At 36.7% G+C, this 20,099-nt stretch overlaps 1 protein-coding gene across 2 annotated transcripts in view; it reads left to right on the forward strand.

Annotated features, from left to right (window-relative positions):
- Positions 1-14,971: 14,971 nt before the first annotated feature.
- Positions 14,972-20,099, forward strand: part of LOC131677449 (growth hormone secretagogue receptor type 1) — a 93,820-nt gene continuing 88,692 nt past the window's right edge. For both annotated transcript variants that reach the window (XM_058957283.1, XM_058957284.1), the window contains exons 1-2: positions 14,972-15,514; positions 15,578-15,740. In XM_058957283.1, coding sequence (XP_058813266.1) covers positions 15,428-15,514; positions 15,578-15,740 — 250 coding nt within the window. In that variant the 5' untranslated portion in view covers positions 14,972-15,427. The remainder of the gene's footprint in view (positions 15,515-15,577; positions 15,741-20,099) is intronic.

Here is a 20,099-nt window from a genome sequence, read left to right on the forward strand (position 1 = left end):
CAAACTGCTAAATATTATTATTTTACAATAACATGTTAATCGTTGTTTTAGCAATAATCGGACTTTGGTTTTAAAGTACTACAAAAAAATCGAAAATCGACCAAAAAATAAAAGCTCCATTAATTACTTGTGAAATGCTGTGAAAAACAACTGTGCAAATGTATCAACGTTTGTCCAGTAGATTTTGAGTTATGGTGTATACCGCAAAACAAGATTTCGATGTGGCGCCTGACTGAAAAGACAAAGAATCTTTGCATCGAAAAAAAATTATAGTATCCAATTTTTTGCCGATAATACCTTACACAACCCCCCTTAAGTTCCGACACGATTTAAGCGATTTTTCCGTATTCAACTTTTTGCGTCATTTTGCCAAGTCATCTGTCTAGTCTCAGCTTTCACAGCTCTTTCATACCCTGTGCATATCTGTTCTATCATAAAGAATTAAACGAAATTTTGTACTACCGCGGAAATGCAAATCGTTCAAGATATGCTACGAAACAATACAAGCAAGCTCCGATAACATTTAAATAACGATCAAAATGAGAATATTTGTAACAGTTTGTTTGCCGTCATATTTAAAAGTGTTGCTTAGGCTATATGGCATGGCTTCATTTACAATTTTTTATTCAATCTTAGTTTTGAACTCTTTCAAAAGCAGTAATAATATAAATAAACTTCCACTTGCTTATGGTGTTCTTTGTGGGAAGATACAACTAGAAAAGGGAACAAATTGTGATTATATATTCTTTTCCTTATGTAAAAATAACTAAAAAATTGTGAGCAAATTAAACTTCACTAATTTTGATAGCCATAGGTAAACTAACGAACGAAAACAATTTTCATCTCTGAATCCAATTATAAAATTTCGTTCGACAGTTTGTTTCAATATGATTCGACTTCTGCTAACCTGCAATATAACTCTTCGATGTGGCGTTTTGAAATGAGCGTGTAGCACCTTCTAGATATAGGACGATAAAGAATATTTAAAAAAATGCATTTAAAATTCGATTACACCTGTTTATCGTACGGGATAAAACTTGCTTACTTGCCCTCATATGGTTTGTGTGCAACATGGGCCATAATATTGCACATAAAGTTCGAAAAGTTGATTCAAATTATTGAGATGTATGCAAGAGGAACATGGCGGCCTTTTACACTGTTTTCATTTGGCTTCGGGATGCAGCCATTTCTGCAATGACAGGTACTAACGTCTTAGGCCGGACTAAACTCAGGCCTAAAATCAAAGATAGTACCGTGTGGCGGTACCAACTAGATTCAAGCTTACCGCTATAAAAGTGAAAATTCGACGGACAATTTAATTGTTTACATTTTTGTCGAAGTCTACGAATCGATCTGTAATCATCCCGAGAAGTTATTTATAATTTTAACGAAGTAATGTTTGAGTTATATTGACGGCAAAGTAGCAATTTTCTACAAACTTTAGCAAAAAATGATTGGATTTATTTTGAACTAGATAAGTTCAGACCAGCACTGATGTTCACTGCGTTATGTCTTTAAATTCATCATTATAAATAACGCATTAATCACTTCCAGAACACAAACTCGGCTCAGCTCAGGTTCATTAATCATTATTCGATAATGTCTTCTGGAAATCCACATTCAAAGAAAAATTCATTCCCAGCTTCATTTTCGATAGTGGCATCCCGATAGTTTTCCACGCCAGCTGGGAGGAACTCAGTTTTCAACTAGCTGTAATTAAGCGAAGCGGAAACTAATAAAACTAACCACTTGAATTCAATCGCCGAGAGGAAAACTTTTTCAATTTTCTCACTTTGTGGGTTTATGGTTTGGTGTACGGAAAAAAATATCAGTCCTGTTTGCGAGTGGTATAAGAGATGTAGAGTAAACAACATACAAATACGTCTGATGAGTAGTCCACAGAAAAAAAAAAAGGATTCCAGGGAACCGAAGCGGTGTAAAATGCTATCACTATTAATGATTTAAGTACGATACAGTGCACTGCACTCGTTATATTTAGATCACTAATGCTGTGAGACGATGATGGTTACGTAGCACGTGTTTCTTTCAGAGCGAAGCACATAGGTATTACACCCATTGTACATCATTCAGAACTTTGCTCACACGTACGCTATAACCCACTCTTCTTTAACTTAGTCAGACGGGTTTACCCTACACGGGTAGCTTTCAGACCGCTTTATCAGTACAGATAATGACATTGTCACTCCAGAAGCATGAATGGTGCAAGAAATATGCGACTCGGTTGGCCATATTCCCAAAGCTGTTGCTCCCAAAGCTGCTCCCCCTATTTGCACCAATTTGACAGATGGCAGAAAAACGCGTGGGAAAAGTTTTGCTGGCATCGGAGGCAACGGACTGATTTTCTGAACTGAACGCCAACTAACCGTCCTTGCGTCGTAAGGACACCAAAATATTCTCGCAGCGCGATGCCAGATTCGAGTAAATTCGACCCCGTAGCTTTTTATTCGCTGAATTTGAAGTTTTAACATTTTCGTGCCTTTTGTGTTTATAAACAACAACGCTAATAACCAGCTATACTGTCTATGAACACAAGTTAGTATAACTCTTTGGATTTTTTCTCGCAAATTCTTCAATTTGAGTACTAACATAAATTAGGGGAGAGCAGGGCTAGTTAGCGGTGATTAGAGTTTTTATTTTTACCGCTTTAATTGGGTCATTAAGCTATACAGGGTGTTTGGTTCACGGTTAAGAACCTCCCGAGGGATGATTGACTGTCATATCTGGAGAAAAAAAAATCGTTCTACAGATACCATCAAATCTCAACCGTTTCTAAGTTATTGAACTTTTTGTGTTAAAAGCTTAGTTGTCTTAAAATAGCTCTAGCTCAAAAAGTATACTTTGTATTTGAAATTTTCTAGATTCATTAGATTAGTGAGAAAATTTCCCACTGAATGATGTCCTCACATGTTTCAGCTAATGAGGTTAAGTAACCTTTTAACAGTAATTTATTTAAAATTTATAAATTTTGATCGATTTTTCGTTCATTTCGCGGAAATTTTAATAGTTAACATCACCATTTTATTAATTCAGATTGTTAGGCTTGAAGAGCTGCATAATTTATTCTTTGACATGATACACTTATGTTTTCTTGTTTTCATGTGTTTGACTTATTGAATTTGGATCTTTTTATCTCATTTTCACTAATACTAGCTCTAAAAAAGTAAGGCACCTATTGTACCTTTTCTTATTTTTATTCGAAAGCCAGAATAATTTTGCAGAGAAAAATGTATTAATACATTTCAGTTAAGTGAATTTAGTATTCTTTAAGAAGTTAATTAATTTAAAGTTAGTGTTATTATTAGCATTTTCGTTATTTTCTCAAAATAGTAAATAATAGCATCTCCATTACTATCATGGAATAAATGCATCTCAGCAATTTCTACAACTTTTTCTTTGACGCCATTCAATTATTTCTTTTAGTTTCAAAGCAAAATCATTTTTATCACCTAGTTTCATATGCAAAAACACTGATTTCGAACCCACTAAATTTGTGGTGAGGTCATGTTGTGTAAACTATTAAATTGCAGCGAAATGAAAAGCGATAGGGATAAAGTGTCAAATAACAAGTTGTAGAGAATATTAAGGGGCACTAAATAAACAATAGTAACGACAAATTAATTTGATTAATAATTAGAATAATTACAAAACTCTCAAAAACACTAATTTTGAATTATTTTACTAGTAAAAAGTCATTTAGTGCACTTAACTAAAAGATATTTGTACATACATCGAAAGGAAATTTTCTCAGCTTTCCAATGAAACCTTGGAAATAACGATTTAAAGCATATTTTTGAGAATAGAGTCTTTTAAGCACTCGCAAGTTGATTACAGGAAAAGTTTAGTAATGAAATTACAAAGAAATGAGAAGAGATAGGAGTATGATGTTGAATAACAAATTGTGAATCGTTCTAAAGTTCAACTTTTGGAGAATAGATATTGCTGTAATCTTAATTCATTGTATTGAGAAAATTAACAAAAACCTCATCAAAAACACCAACTTTTCCCAACTTTACAGTTAAAAGGTAATTAAAACTAATTAACTGAAAGATATGAGAACACTATTCAATAGGAAATTTTCTCAGCTTTCCAATGGCACTAAAAGATTTAAAATATAAAGTATACTTTTCGAGTTAGAGATATTATAAGATAAATAAGTTTTTTACACAAATAGTTCAATAACTGTTAGGGCATAATTTGTCGTGAAATTCGATAAATGCTTCTGATAGTGTCAAATCCAGACTGTCAAAATATTTCTTTATTTTCAATTTTAATATTATTTTCACGTTTCCTGAGTTGGAAAAATACATTGTTGCAATCACGAAAATCTGCTTTATCAATGTATGTAATAAAAAAGATTTTTGTTTCTCCTTTAATGACCCAATTTAGGTAGATATTGCAAAATAGAACACATTGCATCGAAGGGCAGACTGTTGCCATCATCTCTGAATTTGCTAAAATGTTTATTGCATTGTTTTTGTTTTTATAGACAAAATTACTCGAAGCTGAAAAGTCTTACTTGTGGTGTTAGCGGAACGTCAAAAAATGAACAATCAAACCCCCGATGACGGTAACAAATCTTGACAGCTCCTCAATTCACTGAGTCAATAGCTTTTGTCGAAATGACATTGCAAAACTGACAGAGCGATCGCATAGTTTCACAGTAGCTTACAATCGTTAAATTCCTTACATTTAGTTTTCTAACACTAATGACATGCATGTCATTCAACAGTTTAAATTTCAAAATGCACACATTGAAAACCACTCATCCGTTCCGTGACAACGTCCAAACGTTTTGTTTTTATTGTACACCGGATGCAGGAATATCAAAAACTTTTCCACGAAAATTTTCTGATTTCGGATTCCCGATTGCAACAGATTGCGAAAGTGCCCAAGGTGACATCGTCACCTTTACTGCATCCACCCGCCCATACATTACCTCCCACAGACAGGCAGGAAGTTGCCACCTCCCAACCAACTGGCTGAGTGCATTATATATCGGATTAAAACTCGCTTAGCATTCCAGTGGTTATTGACAGCAATGCACCAACCGACCGAGTCCTGATGCTGCAACAGTTGTGTGTGCATGTTTCGCTTTGTTGGGCTTGGGAACGAGCCGCGCACCGGCTTCCGCTCCCGCAGGGTGCTGACTGTCTGGTTTGGTGGATGGAATAAAGAAAAGCATGTAACGAAAAGCGAGAGCAGCGTTAAAGCGACTGGATTTTCTTCTTGAAAGTTGTCCCAGATTGGGTCACAAAAACGGAAGGACGCGGCTTCCGTGCATGTGACGTGACGTGAATAGGATTGCAGCCATAAAGCAAATGCCAGGAGACACCCACATTCTCATAGTCATGTTGTCGGTTGCTGAAGTTAAAAGTTAGTAATTTTCAAGGATACTGTATGGTATGGTGGGTAACAAATTGGAACGAGAGTATTTAGCTTTTTCGCAATTTAGCGTGAGTTTGCTCCCCGCGGAACGATGAGCTTGGTGGGAAAAACTGTCGATCGAAGAAGAAATAAAACTGTTTACAGTTGCTTTCTTTTCAACCTCTCGATAGTGGCAGCATGTTCGCTAGAAATTGCAGTGCAGAGCGGAATCCGAAACTTCACGATTCATCGCGGGATTCCGATAATTTGAACGTGCTGTGCGAATCATTTGCAATGCCATGTGACGCCCGATTGAGACCTTTAGATGGAACGCTCCCGCGTTCAAGACAATTTGGTCTAATTCTATTCAATTGCGTTGGGCACCCTTAACAAAGAGATTGCATATTAGCATCGGGTACGATTTGTGTAAGTGTGCTAGTAGTAGATACCGAATTGGCTCGGTTCTAGTAAAGAGGGGAATAAAATGTAGATTATAAATGTTGGGGGCGGTTTGTGTACTATCCAGGGATATTGTGGATTATCACCATACTGTGCTAGGAATGTTTCGATTCGGAAGGAGTTTTTTTATTAATGTTTTGATGCAATGTTGTAATCGTGATACTGTATTCAAAACAAGTAACATTTCTAAACAAATCTATATATTATGGAAAGGTGTTTGTGGAGTTACCATGCCGATAATGAAATAAGGATTGTTTCAAAATACAGATTTCAATCTTGATAGCATTGCACAGTGGTTCAGTATATAAATTTTGCAGGCATTGTAACACTTAATAAAGCTAAATAGCTTAATCTTATAATATGTTCAGGAAAGTTGTTGTACTTTGAAAGACCCTTCATTTTGTTTAACAGAAGAATAAGGGTGGTTCAAATTTTAGCAAAATCTACAATTGAACTTTTTAAACGGTTCGAGATAGAACTTGACTGTCTTCAATAAACTTGTAAAATAACACAGTTTAGACAAATTTGTTGAAGACATACAAGCAGAGCCGCCGAGAGGGGAGGGGAGATGGGGCATTTCACACATCCTCATATCTCCCCCCAACCCGGCCCGAAGTTGCAGATGAGGCTCGGACTTTGAACAGACGGAATGATTCTGGCATATGTTATTTCAACAACAATTTATTTGAAAACGCAATTAGAGTTTCAATATTAGTATAATTTTATTAGGATAGCTTGCCTAAATTCTACATTGCAGTATGTTGGAAAACAAATATATGATTTTCTCAAACATTTCATTGTATAAACAATGTCGGTGATTTGGTGCAATATCATGAATTTGTTTTTTGTGTTGGGAAGAATTTTGTAATTGCAGTATGTTGGAAAACAAATATATGATTTTCTCAAACATTTCATTGTATAAACAATGTCGGTGATTTGGTGCAATATCATGAATTTGTTTTTTGTGTTGGGAAGAATTTTGTAAATGGGATAATAATGATTTTCTCTAATAGCATGTATTTTCGATTGTAGTAATTATGACGACGTCGTAAGTTGTTTTATGGCTGATAACAAAATGAAGGTGTTGCAACTGATGAGGCCAAACTGAACTGTGGTCAATAGTTAGTTCTAGCCAAAAAATAATTTACAAATATGGTCCAAATTCTATCATAAAGTCAATCGTAAGTTATATCACAAAATTTATGCTGCATTAAAGACTAATCAAACGAAAACTTTGAGAACTTGAAAACGATTTTGACGTGCAGTGGGCAAAAACACATAAAATTTTTGTTTTGTAAATTGTGTCTGAAAATCATAAGTTCTGAGAGACTATTTAAAAAAAATCTTAAGTGTTTTAAAGACCCGGTTTCTCGAAAAATTGATTTTGATTCATATTTTACTAAATAATTCGAAACAATGCAATCTGTCGATGATTTTCAAAAAACAGTTGTTTATTTTTTTGCTTAAAGATGAATCATTAGTCTAATTGCGATTTATTATCTTTCCAGTACGATATGTGACTTCTATTTCTACTTATTTTAATGCGTTGTAACTGCCAAATAAATCACGAAAGTATCTGTTAGAAAGAAGAATAAAACTCAGCAATCTTCTTCTAGAGTGCTCAATTGGTCAAATAGGACTCAAGAAACGAATTTGAATCTCCTCAAATCAAGAAAGAACGTGAAAATCCACGAGAAAACGATTCATAGAAATTTCTCGTGTTCACTTAAAATTAAATTATTTAAACGAGAATAACAAGAACGAGAATTCGAAATTTTTCCTGTTTTTCTAAATTTTATCCAATTTTTTTATATTTGGTCCATCTATTTCTTTTCATGTATTTTTAATTTTTGCGTTTTATCTATCGTTTTATTTGTTTTTTCTCATCCGTTAAGTAAACTGATTTCATTGAATTTATTAAATTTATTTCCCAAAATTTTAATCCCTATTATTTTTTTTTGAATTTTTTCTTATTTTCGAATAAACTTATTTTAGTATTTTATCCATCCGTACTTTTTCCATATTTTTCACTATTAGGTCTCTCTCATTTTCTGAACAAAAAACATTTTTTCTGTTTTTTCGTTTTACTTTTTTTATTTTGTTGTGAATTTTTCTGTTCTTAATTGACAAAAATTGTATGAAATGTATGGGGCCGTGCACTAATTACATAAGGCTTTTTTAGAACTTTTCAACCTCGCCCTTCCCACAGATAAGAGTTCGTTCGTTTCCCCCTATATAATCTTATCATGATTTTCGTAATTGAAAAATCATATTATTAATTTATTCAACAATAAGGTAGTGAAAACGAAACTTACGTATGATTACAAGAAAATTAATGACAAAATTTAACTGTTATCATCTTCAGTAATTTTATTTGCATCCTAATTTCGCCCAGTAGAAATTTCAGAATAACTGATGAGAGATATTCAGAAACTCCGATTTGGTCCAGATAATCTGCTCCGCTATATTCCACTTCGTTTGAATCTATTTCCTTGTGATGCAAATTCTCTTCTGGCGTGAATTTATTCTGAGTTCCAACTGTGACACTTATCTTTTGCGTAGCTCTGACATGACCATCTTTGAATTTTCTTCTAGTCAAACTGTATACACTCCGGAAATATTCGGCCTACAAGATCTTTGACAATCGCGTGACTGAAAATTCTCCGTATACCTTGCGTGATTGGAGTGAAAATTGAAAAAAAGGATGTTGGCCTAATAACACGGTATCAACACTTCCTAACTTGTAAGACATGTTGTGACGCCAGTTCCCGAAGAGAACAATGTACCACAAAGAGTCAAGAAATTACTGTAACTGCTCCAACACCATCGACAATTAAACCGCTCCTCAGGTTGGCAACAATCAACAAAATTCCATAACTGATTTAGCGATCATATCCTGCCGTAAGACACTTCAATACGAGGTCCGCCTTTACTTGACCATGATATACAATATGTGCTCGTTTATTGTGATATACATCATGATCATGGCAAAAATAAGAAATAAAAACCTTTTCTCATGAAAAAAAATATTTTTTCTAAAATTGATTCCATTTTTCAAACTTGTTCTATGATATTACGTAAGAAAGGACAAACCATCTCTTCCCCTTAGATAAGAATTTGTTAGATATTTTGAAACTCCCTCTCTCCCCATATTCTCTTACGTAATTAGTGTATGGCCCCTGAATTTGTTTTTTTTCAATATTTTTCAATTTTTCATTATTGTTGTGTCACTTTAGCACTTTCCTTTTTTTGCCAATTTAAACTATTTTGAATTTCATGTTTTCTTTTCGTTCATTTTATCATCCTTTTGTATTTTGTGCATGTTTTCTGTTTGTCATTTCATCGAATTTTTAGCTTTACTTTATAAGAAACTAGCTAATACCCATCGCGCGTTGCTGCGACCTTTAACGAAATTGGAGGAAAACACAATTTTTTCCGAAGCGCCATTTGGCGGGCAGATAATCCCCAACTAATAGCACACAAACACGCTCCAAAACAAATGCCTACTATGTATAAATTTTGACGACAATCGGTCAAGCCGTTTCGGAGTCCATAAATCATATACATACAAACATTGACTTTTATATATATATATATAGAAGATAGAAGATAGATAGATAGATAGATAGATAGATTTATTTTTTAAATTTTCTCTTATTTTTCTTTATTAAGATATTCTTATTTTCGCCATATCGTCTAGTTATTTCATTTTTACCCTTTTAAACCATTTCGATTTTACATGTTTTCTATAATTTTACTTTTGTCTGTTTTTGGCTATTTCCATTTGTTCCTGTTTCCCATTTTTTTTTCTTCAATCTATTCTGTTCAATTGTTTCCATTTATTTTTATTTTTATTATTCCATTGCACTTATTCAGATCTAAATTAGATAATTTAAAAAAAATAATGGTCACCTTTTTTAATTTTTCATAGCTATTTTGTTTGTATTTGTTCCATTTTTTTATTCTATTTTGAAATATTTTTATCAATTTGCCTGTTCTGCAGTTTTCATCCTTTCCATTTTTTGTTTGTTCATTTTTCTACTTTTTGACGTTTTTCCTGTTTACCATGCTTATGATATTTTATTTTTCATTTTGTTGTTTATCCTTTTTTTATTATTTTAACCATTTTGCAATCTTTTTCTATTTCTCCAATTTTAGTTTAATTTCCTTCGTTTAATTTGATTGTTTCAATTATTCAATCTGTTGTATGTTTATTTATTAATTGTTTTTGCATATTTTCAGGTCTCGATTTTTTCATTGTCTTCATTTTGTGCATTTTCTGTTTTTTTTTTCAGTTTTAGATTTTTTTTATTTTGGATATTGGTAGGCTTTTTTACTATTTGCATGTTATTAATCTTTTTCATTGTTTTAAATGCCACTTTTCAGCTTTTTAGTTTGATCTATTTTATATATTTATTATTTTTCCTCGTTTGTTCCTTATTTATTTTTTTGTTCTTCCCTCTTTAAATTTTAGCTTCATTGAATGTTCTTTTAAAATTTATTATTTTTATATTTTGCTACTATTTGTACAAAATTGTAATAGTTTTTTAATAATATTGTACCAAATACTCGCAAAAATCAGTTTTCCCCGAAACCGAAGAAAGTCAGCTACACTATCAAGCAAATGAGATGTTGTACTTTCAGAAACTGGCAATGTTGTAGCGCACCGACTTGGCCGAATGTGTTTTCTTTAATGAATTCTGGGTGAAACTAGACAAAGATCCGAAAAAACCTAGATAAATATGAATTATTGGTAATCATCGGTTTCTTTCAAAATCACAAAAGAAATCGCATAGAATTTTAAAAGGTTTTGCGATCAGTATTTGACGCATTTCTTTGCATGATATTCAAATAATTTAAAAACCCCTCATTTGCCTGCACGCCGAGTTAGCGAATTCTCTATAAGTAGCCAAATCAACCCTTTTACGTAACGCCAACCGGAAAGGAAAAGTGGTCGATATTTTCAACCATTTGAAGCCGTCGAAGTTCACACGGAAATATTTGATTTGGCAGGCTTTCTGTACTTGTGGTTTTGAAATGTGACATTTCCATTACAACCGAGACCTTCTACCTCTACAATTAAAATTTATGAATGTACATGAAAGAGTGCATGAAAAAAGGTTAGCTATCTTTCATGAAGAAACACGGTCTTTCTATGCTATTTTGGCCAGTACCTGCTTCGGTTTGGACACGCTTCGTCACCCCTTTGCCTGAAGTGCGTGAACATGCAGTAGACACCGAAATATGCCCTTAGTTCAAAGGAGTATGCCTGGTGTAAAAAGTTGACAATATCGTCGAAGAGATGTCCCACGATGGGCATATCTGGGATGCTGTCAGCAGAGTGCTTACGAGTATACTGCTGCAGAGAAAGTGGCGAAAGTACCAACAAAGATGGCGCATCGGCTAGAAAGCTGTCGGGAAACCAGAAAATGGGGTTTCGAGAAAAATTCCGCCACCGGGAAACTCTCCGTCGGTGTAGACTAGGTCCACGGTCGGGGATCAGTTGAGTAGTACGCGACGTGGTCGTTGGGGTGCCAGTGAACCGGACCCCAGGCTTCACCGGAATCGCCGGACCGACCTCGACTATCTACCGGGTACCTCGCGAGTAGGCTAGATCCACCGCCAGGGATTAGAGCGAGTAGACCACGTCGAATAGCTGGATGATGCGGTGAGCCAAATAGCTAACGGAAACGAAAAACGGTATCGGGAGAAATCTACCGCCGGGGAGTTCATGGTAGGGTAGATTCGCCGCCATGGACTATCCGACTATATCGTGACAAAAATGTGAGCTAATTAGCTCACGAAACAAACACAGGTACCGAGAGAAATTCCGCTTCATGGGAACTCTCAGTCGGAGTAGGGTACATCACCGCCAGATAATATCCGAGGCGATATCGATAAAGCTAGAAACTAAATGGTTCAAGGAAGTGGGTATCGTTAAAAGGCCGTGAGCCGAATGACTCACGGAAACAGGAGCTAAATGGGTCATGGAATCAGCACGGGGATGAGAGCTATACGGTGACGTAATAGACGGAGACAAGAAGCAAGAGAACAGTCGAGGGTTAAATCGAAGCTCAAAGGTTGAGCCATTTTATAAATGAAGTGAAGCTTATCAACCGATAGTGCTGTTGTAAATTCTTTACACTGATATTTTCAGCTAAACCGTTTTATCGAATTCGAAATAATGCAAAAGGCTAATTTGAGAAATGCTAGTGTTTGAACGCAACGAAAACTATAACTGATCAAACCACTATTTGAGCCAATGCGTTGAAGAAATGTTGCTGACGCTGCTCTAACCGACGGCTTCAAATGAACAAAGATGGATCGTTACCCCACTAAAATCAATATTTAAAAGTTAGATTTGAGCAGAACCTGTGCGACAAAATTAGATAGTAATACTTGCTCTCAAAAGACTGGATAGATTAGTTAATCCTAATTCGTCGCTCGCTAGTTGAACGAGAAGCACATGGATGCAGTAAGAATGATGGTGCAGTAAGATGAAGGTACTGTGGATTTTCTACGACCTTATTTAGTTATTTATTATATTGTAACGACATTTAATTAGCAAGGGACTGGAAGGTGTGAAATATTTAGTTATGTAGTTAAATTGGCGGAATGGGTTTTAATACGAAGATCGATTCTCCATATTTGGCATTTCTCGGGAGATTCGGTGGTAAATTTGTTTTACTACTGCTGACAGTGGATTGCACTGGTTTTGCACTTTCTTGCCGAAGTGGAAATGAAACACGTCTAGTGGCTTGCTCTTCTGCTAGAAAATACAGCACCAGTGCAATCCACTGGCCCGGGGTGGTTCAATGGAAAACCCCATTAGTGTGTAGCTGCGGTCGGATGTTTCGTTAACCTTTTTTTGCAATACACTATCAATGATTTCAAGTACGGTCAATACTCCGTGTAAGCGTTCCTACTATATTTCATATTATATTAGATTTCATATTATATTATATTAAGTGCAGTCACGACTTACTACACACTAAACCAGCAAAAAGTTGTTCAGTAATTTCTTTTGACGACATGAACAGTAAAGTGATATTTTTACGGAGCTATCAGCAAGTTGTTTGAAAAATTGCGGTAAAGTTTTCACTTTTTAGCGATTTTCAGTAATTTTTCGAATAATTTGCTGAAACCCGCAATATTTTTCACTGAATTTATCAGCACTTCTGTTTTTTTCGGTACATAAACATTATCCAGTAAAATATTGACTGATTGTTCGGCAAAATTGTACCAACATTACCGAACCTCGTCAAAAACTTACAAAACAGGTACAGCAAATCATCTGTCAAGTCGCCATTTTCAGAGGAAACTGCTGACTGACCAGTATTTTTTGACGTTTGGAGAGAACGGATTGCGGAGAGTTCGGTAACCGAATTGTTTTACTGTATTGATTACCGAACGGTTTGCTGTTCAAAACCCCAGCAAAATTTTACTGTACCCAGTAATTTAAATTAAGTGTGTAGATATGTGTCAGACATTTTAGTAAAATGAGAAGCCAGACAAGTTACGACAGGCTTAAAGTAAGTTTTTCAAAAAGTTAATTTTAAGAAAATAAAACAAATGCAGTCCAAAAAAGCCATTTATAACAAAATATTTTTCCCTACAAAATTTATCAGTGAACATAAAATTCCTGTTTTTGAATTCTGAACCACCATAACTGTGTAATGTACTCAGAAGATATGAATTGTAGGACCAGAGGCGAGAGTCTGCTTTGGACACGTATAAAACTATTGCTTTCCAGCCAAATGGCTAGACTTCCACTAATATCGATCGTAGTACAAATAATTTGTGCGATCATAAAAGTACAACGAAGTAAACAAAAATAATTGCATCATCCCACGGGAAGCTCGAACTGCTACCAGCACACCAGAACCCTTAGCATTGCCTTGGCAATACTGCCATTATGACCGCAAATTTGTTTGCATTTCCTCCTTTGCCAAATTGAACTTTCCGACAAACCACTCGCTTATCACTCTCTAAACAACAAACCACTCCACTTCCTTTCAAGCGGTTTTCCCATTACGTCGGTAGTACGAGTGAAGCCCCGGTGCAAAAGATCAATGGTCCTACGTTTCTCTATCCTCTGGAGATAATTTAGACAACGTACTGGCACGGTCGCTTCGGCAGTCTCGAAAACGCCAGATGTTACTACTGTAAATAGAATAAACAGAGTCATTTTCGCGTACGTTTCCTCTTATGTGTGGAAGGTTTATTGCTGGCGAAAATTAGACTATTCATCGCTGTTCGCTAAATTCCGGTGTTTATCTTATGATGATACATCTTCAGGTTTTAGGTGAGCATAAGTGTGTCATGATGGAACATTTAATGCGTATCGGTTTATTGTTTACATTTTTAAGTTAGCATCAACAATTCTACTTTTATATTGAAGGTATTTTGGTGTATTAGTTACAACCTAAAATAATGACACTAGTATCAAGTTGATTCATCATATCTTGAGGATAAATGGAGACGCATCGTTTCTAATAGAAATTTCCCTCAAATCTATAATGACCAACTAGCTATTCATTCGACTGGATCACATTGGAATGCCAGATATTTGTTAGCCATTGATAATAATCATTCAAATCGATCAGACGCGCCAGAGAATTCAATTACATCCCAACAATGCAATGAAAGTAACACACAAGTTCTAGATTCGATTTTCTGCTTTTCTTCTTCATCGATTTGTTCAATGAAGACGTACCGATTGAGGATTGAATTTATATCATTTGTATCATTTCAGACGGGGAATCAATCGACGCGCAATCGGCAGCTCAGAAATCAGTGGATCAACGTTGGAAAAATCTGGATCAGAAAATTAACACCCCTGTTACATATCGTGAATGTGCGAAAACGTGTTTGTGTGTCAGTGCAAGTGCTGGAGAGTATCTAGCAAAGTGTTAACAAAATGTGGAGCTTAATGTGGGCGTCATTGGAAAACGGATGCAAAAAGTTCCATGCTTGTGCTGTACCCCAGAAAAAATTAGCATAAAAGAATAACAAAGTGGGAATTCCAGGTTTTGTGTGTCACTAGCAAGAAAAATAAATAGTAAAAAAGTTGGAAGCCTGAAAGAATTAGGTAAAAGTTGAGTTCTGTGTGGACGGTGTGCTCTGAAGAAGTAACAAGTGCTCAATTTTGCTGGCTTTGAGAAGCAGTGTATTAGCTTTCGTTCGCAGTGCGGTGGTTCCATCGGAATCACCATCCTTTCCGCCAGTCGAAGCCAGTGGCAGTGATGATGCCACTGCGTTTTTTTCGAGTGTCCTGGCAAACGCAACGACCGCAAAAACGACGACCTCCGCGCTGCTGAACGTCCTCAGTGAGTCCGCAGCCAACTATTTTGCCAGCGGTGCCAACGCCGTCCAACTGCATCAACCGGGTGGGAACGGGTCTTCGGGTGGCATCGAAAGTTCTGATTTTGCTAGTGGAATCGGTCAACTGGTCCTGAACGCTACAAGCGCGGTGTTCGAGGATGTGTACATCAACAGCAGTGCGAATAGCAGCAGCAGCAGCAGCAACATTAGCAGTAGCGACAGCAACAGCAGTAGCAGCTACAACCAGTCCTCCAACGAAATGCCACAGATTCCGGAGTACATCCGAGCGACCTCGATGGTGTTCTGCATCATCATAATGTGTTTGGGGGTCATCGGTAACATTATGGTAGGTATCCTTGTGTATTGGTAAAATTGTCTATACTTTTCTACCCCTGCTTACCTTTCACAGGTTCCCATCGTTATTCTCAAAACGAAAGATATGCGCAACTCGACCAACATTTTTCTGACGAATCTGAGCATCGCAGATCTGCTGGTACTGCTCGTGTGTACGCCAACGGTTCTAGTGGAGGTGAACTCACCGCCCGAAGTTTGGGTTTTGGGAGAGGAAATGTGTAAGTAATTACATAAAAAAAACAACCAATTATACAGCCAACCCCACAATCTTGCTGGTGACGAATAGGCACAGCAATATGTGCACATTACGAAAACCCCCTCATACATATTATCACTACCGTGGCGACGACCCTAATTGCATGCAATTTATTTGAAAACAATTCTATCATCCTCCAACGACTTTCGCCCGGCAGCAAGGTTGGTTCGTCATCAAACTCGACAATTGCATGGCTGGCAGCGCTAATCACCATGCAGCAGCAAAACTCATATCACCTGACGGCATGTTAATTTTTGTACCGCAATTACCGAAAAAAAGCCGTCAGCATTCCAATCGAAAAACTTTAATTAACAATTTTATTGTAATCGCAATTGTTGTCACTGAGCGCCCGGACGACGGCTTCGGTACATACATGCTACTTGTCCAGCTTGAAACATTCTATGGCTGACAGACAACTGAAAAGCAAAAAAACAGAAGTACAAAGCGAACCGGTTTGCAGCCGGGGTGACAGTGCTGATGGCACAAATAAGGTACCGTTGGAAACTTGATTGAAAATAGCTGGTAAATTCCTCGCGATTGATAAGTACCAGATAATTTTGGTGACGCTTCTTGTTACGATTAGGTGAACTAGTTTAACACCCAAGTTTTGGCATAGGGCTACGCCTTTTTTTAAATGGTGCACCCCCAAATTTAACATAAACATTACTTAAAAACGATTTTGCTGTCAAATTGATCGGAATGGAGGTCTATTGATGGATGAGCTCTGCAAGGCATTTTGTTTTCGATTAGTTCTGCAGGTCAAAATTTGTAAATGTTCAAAGTAATACTTTCGGTGTGTTAGAAAGTGACTCCACCTTACGAAATATAAATCGTAATTAAGTGCAAAACAGTTTTACTGTTTGTACTAGCTTGTAATATAGCATCAAATGACTCGGAACAATGCGAAAACAGCATTGCATTGCGGGTCAGAGGATTATTTTCCACTTTACTTTTCTTGCCCTATGTCGGCCGCATTCAGTAGCGTTAGTACATCATTATTGGGTAAATAATGCGGAAAGGATTTTGAAGTGGTTCCCCGAACGCCATGATCACTGTTTGGATGCTGGTTCCGTACAGCATGCTTACATGCGCATCAACAAAGAAAAGTAGATGGATCTGGGTCAACGGAACCGCAACCAACATGCCCCCGGCGTTGCTTGTCATCAGTGAAAAATATCCCCGGAATGCTATATGCGCATTGCTTTTCGCAAACAAATCCAACGTCAGTTTTCCGATCCGCCAACAAGTGGAAACTTCCTGCGGACGCAATGGGAAAAGCTTTTAGCCTCACTGTGTGGAAGCTGCTGGTTGCTTATTGAGAGGATTCAGAGCTATTTCTTCAAATATTGGACAAAGAGTACATACCCCTGTCAGGATTTCCTTTCTGGACGATTCATTATTCAACTTGGCACTGCGTGGTCAGTGGATGGTGAAGTGGGTCGTGTTTACATTTGGTGGACTGAATGATGTGTATGCGATGGACTATTTGTGCAATCATTTACCATCATAACCAAGAAGAAATTGCAAATGATGCCTGTAGATGACAACGATTAGTAACAAGAGTTGCGAAATAGTGATTTTGTGCATGTCATTTTAATGCAATGTTCTGAATACAACGCATTGTCTTGTATTGAAAGGTTTATTGAAAAAGTTTAGAGTTTATGTCTAAATAAACTGTTAACGAATATGGATCCTCTTGGTGGTAACTGTAACTGATTCTGAATTAATTCTCTATTTTGAAAATGTTCAGAACGTAAATTTAGCAATAATATTATTTTCTTCTGAAACTTTATAACGTCTTCATTTTACAGTTTTGATATTTTATAAGATTTGGTTTGCTTTAAATCTCCAAAATCAAGAATGTCACCTTTTCATCATGAGGTCTCGAACCGTACGGTCAGTGCACATAAATGATGATGTAGTTCCAGATATGGCCTTTAATCATCGAAACGCGGATCGTCTGCTGATTTGTAGCATCTAGCCTCTATGAAGCAAGTTTGCAAAACACCAAAAATCTGATCGAATGAGAAGTTTAGTACACATTCAGTACTCTAGAACCATCAACCAAGCGTTTGTCTTCAAGGCCGTAGTAGCAAGGTTAGATCAACGCAAGTCACTCTACTGAACCAGATAGTGAAACTATAAAATGAATTGGCAGCACACAAACATTCGAATTCGATTTGAATGGGAACAAACATGTAACAGCTCTCAGCACAAACAACCCACGGATATATTTAGGTCGTGTCGTAGGCGCGATACAACAAACGAGCTTCAAATATTGAACAGGTAAACATTCCCTGGATCGTTACGACTGGCAAAATAAACTATAAATCAGAGTGCCCGTAAAGGTTCACCCTTGAAACAATAATTTCGTCTTTGTTGTTCGAAATTGAATCCGTCTGAGGCGCCGATAATTAATATCTGACCCAGTTATACCTCCACCCCCTCGTTGTTGACATCACTCGGCGCTATCTTCCGGCCAATGATGATGGGTGTCACTTTACGTCACCACCGACCACCATCGCAGTCGCCGCCGCCGCTGCTGCTTCTGCTAACCAGTCCTTAAATGTGAGTCACTTATCACCGTGTTTCCAGCGGAATAACCCCCCTAAATATGGCTCGATTACCGATTGACGACGACATCCAACCAAGAGCCAATGTCCAACCAAAGGAGGAGAACTGGCGACAAATGTACGGAGGCGTGAAAATTGAATTGTTAACCATCCTCGCGCGGCAAAGCTTCGATCATCTCGTTTCTTAGTAATTTTTATGGATGCCCAAATTGTCACCCGAACGCGAGGAAGCCAGATGCAAATGATAGTAGCTGAAATAAATTACAATTAGCGCCATAACCGCAGTGAAGCTATCAACCTCTCCATTCGTCTCAGTTAGTACATTGCTTTGGTTCGACAGTTGCATCCAAAGTGAGAGGAAACCAGCGGAGCGTGGAGTGGGTTGATTAATGAAATTGTATGCATTAAATTCAACGAATGATGATAAACAGACTTGTAAAATTGTTCTTCATTCATTTCCCGAGGCGTAATAAGTTTGTTATTACTTTCCGAACAGGTTTATATCGCAAGTTTTTAACATAAAACCGTTCTTAAATCAGTAACGAGCATTAGTACAATTTAATCAATTTGTAAACAAATGCTATGGTTGAGTGGTAAGCGTGACTGCTTCTCACTTCGGAGGGTCTGGGTTGATTCCCAGCCTAGGGCTTTTGGATTTTCTAAGATGGTCAACAAATCAAAGCTTCTGTGCTTGACTTCCCAAGACATCACTTAGGAACAGCATGTTGCTTTAGGCGTTCTTATATTTGGTACTAACTGGCGCCATTTTCAGGTTAGTTCAGATTTCTCGTCTAACTGGCCACAGTTGAGGTTAGTTACTGTCCATTAAAATACGAAACACCGAAATCTAATGTCGATTTCGCTTGAACCCGAAACTAAGTCAGGTTCTAACCCCAACCGTTGTCAGTTCATACATTTTGACAGCAACTGACTCAGTTTCACTTCAAACGAAAAATGGTTTTTAAATTTCTTTTAACAAGAAGATGAAAATTTGAATTTATTTTTTACACTAAATCTAAGAGAAAAATGTTTACAACCTTTGTTCAAACTACACAGTGCAATATGGAAGTCGGAACAATTGAGTTTCATTAAGGGTAAGTAATCGGGGAGGGTGTCAAAAAGATATATTTATACAATTTGACAATTCTCATCAAGAGATATAATTGAATTAGGTTATCATCAAAATGACCAAAAGCAAGCCAAATTTGGAATTTTTGTGGGCCAATAAAAAACATGGAAGGAACCAGTTTTAGGATTCAAAAAGCAAAAAATATTTCCGTCTTAATTTACAATTTTTTTCGAAAAAACAAATTGGTGCCCGTTAGGTGCACGTGGGATTCTAAAATTGCATGCAACCTTCTGTTACAGGATCGATAATAATAATAATAAGGCTCTAGAGCAAACTAAATTTATTGGAGGAATGACTTAAGAACGGGTAAAAAACTTCAAATTTGACGTAATGATGCGATCTTTGGGATCGATTTGTTTGCCCTTTTCCCACTTTAAGGCTTCACTGAAAATAGTGGAGACTAAGAATTTGCAGATTTTATAGGTCATTTCACTAATGAAAACCGTTTTTTTCGAGAGGTCAAAAGATGAAGTCTTTAAACTGAACCGTTTTCAGAGGAGATTGCACGCAGTTTTGTATAAGGGTCATTCCACGCGAAAGGATCCAAAAAGGACGCAAACTTGCAATCGACCTTCACGGATTTGAACCAAATTTGGAGGAATTATTCATGTAGGGCCAA

The sequence above is a fragment of the Topomyia yanbarensis genome, chromosome 1, assembly GCF_030247195.1.
Source record: "Topomyia yanbarensis strain Yona2022 chromosome 1, ASM3024719v1, whole genome shotgun sequence".
Taxonomy (NCBI): Eukaryota; Metazoa; Arthropoda; class Insecta; order Diptera; family Culicidae; genus Topomyia; species Topomyia yanbarensis.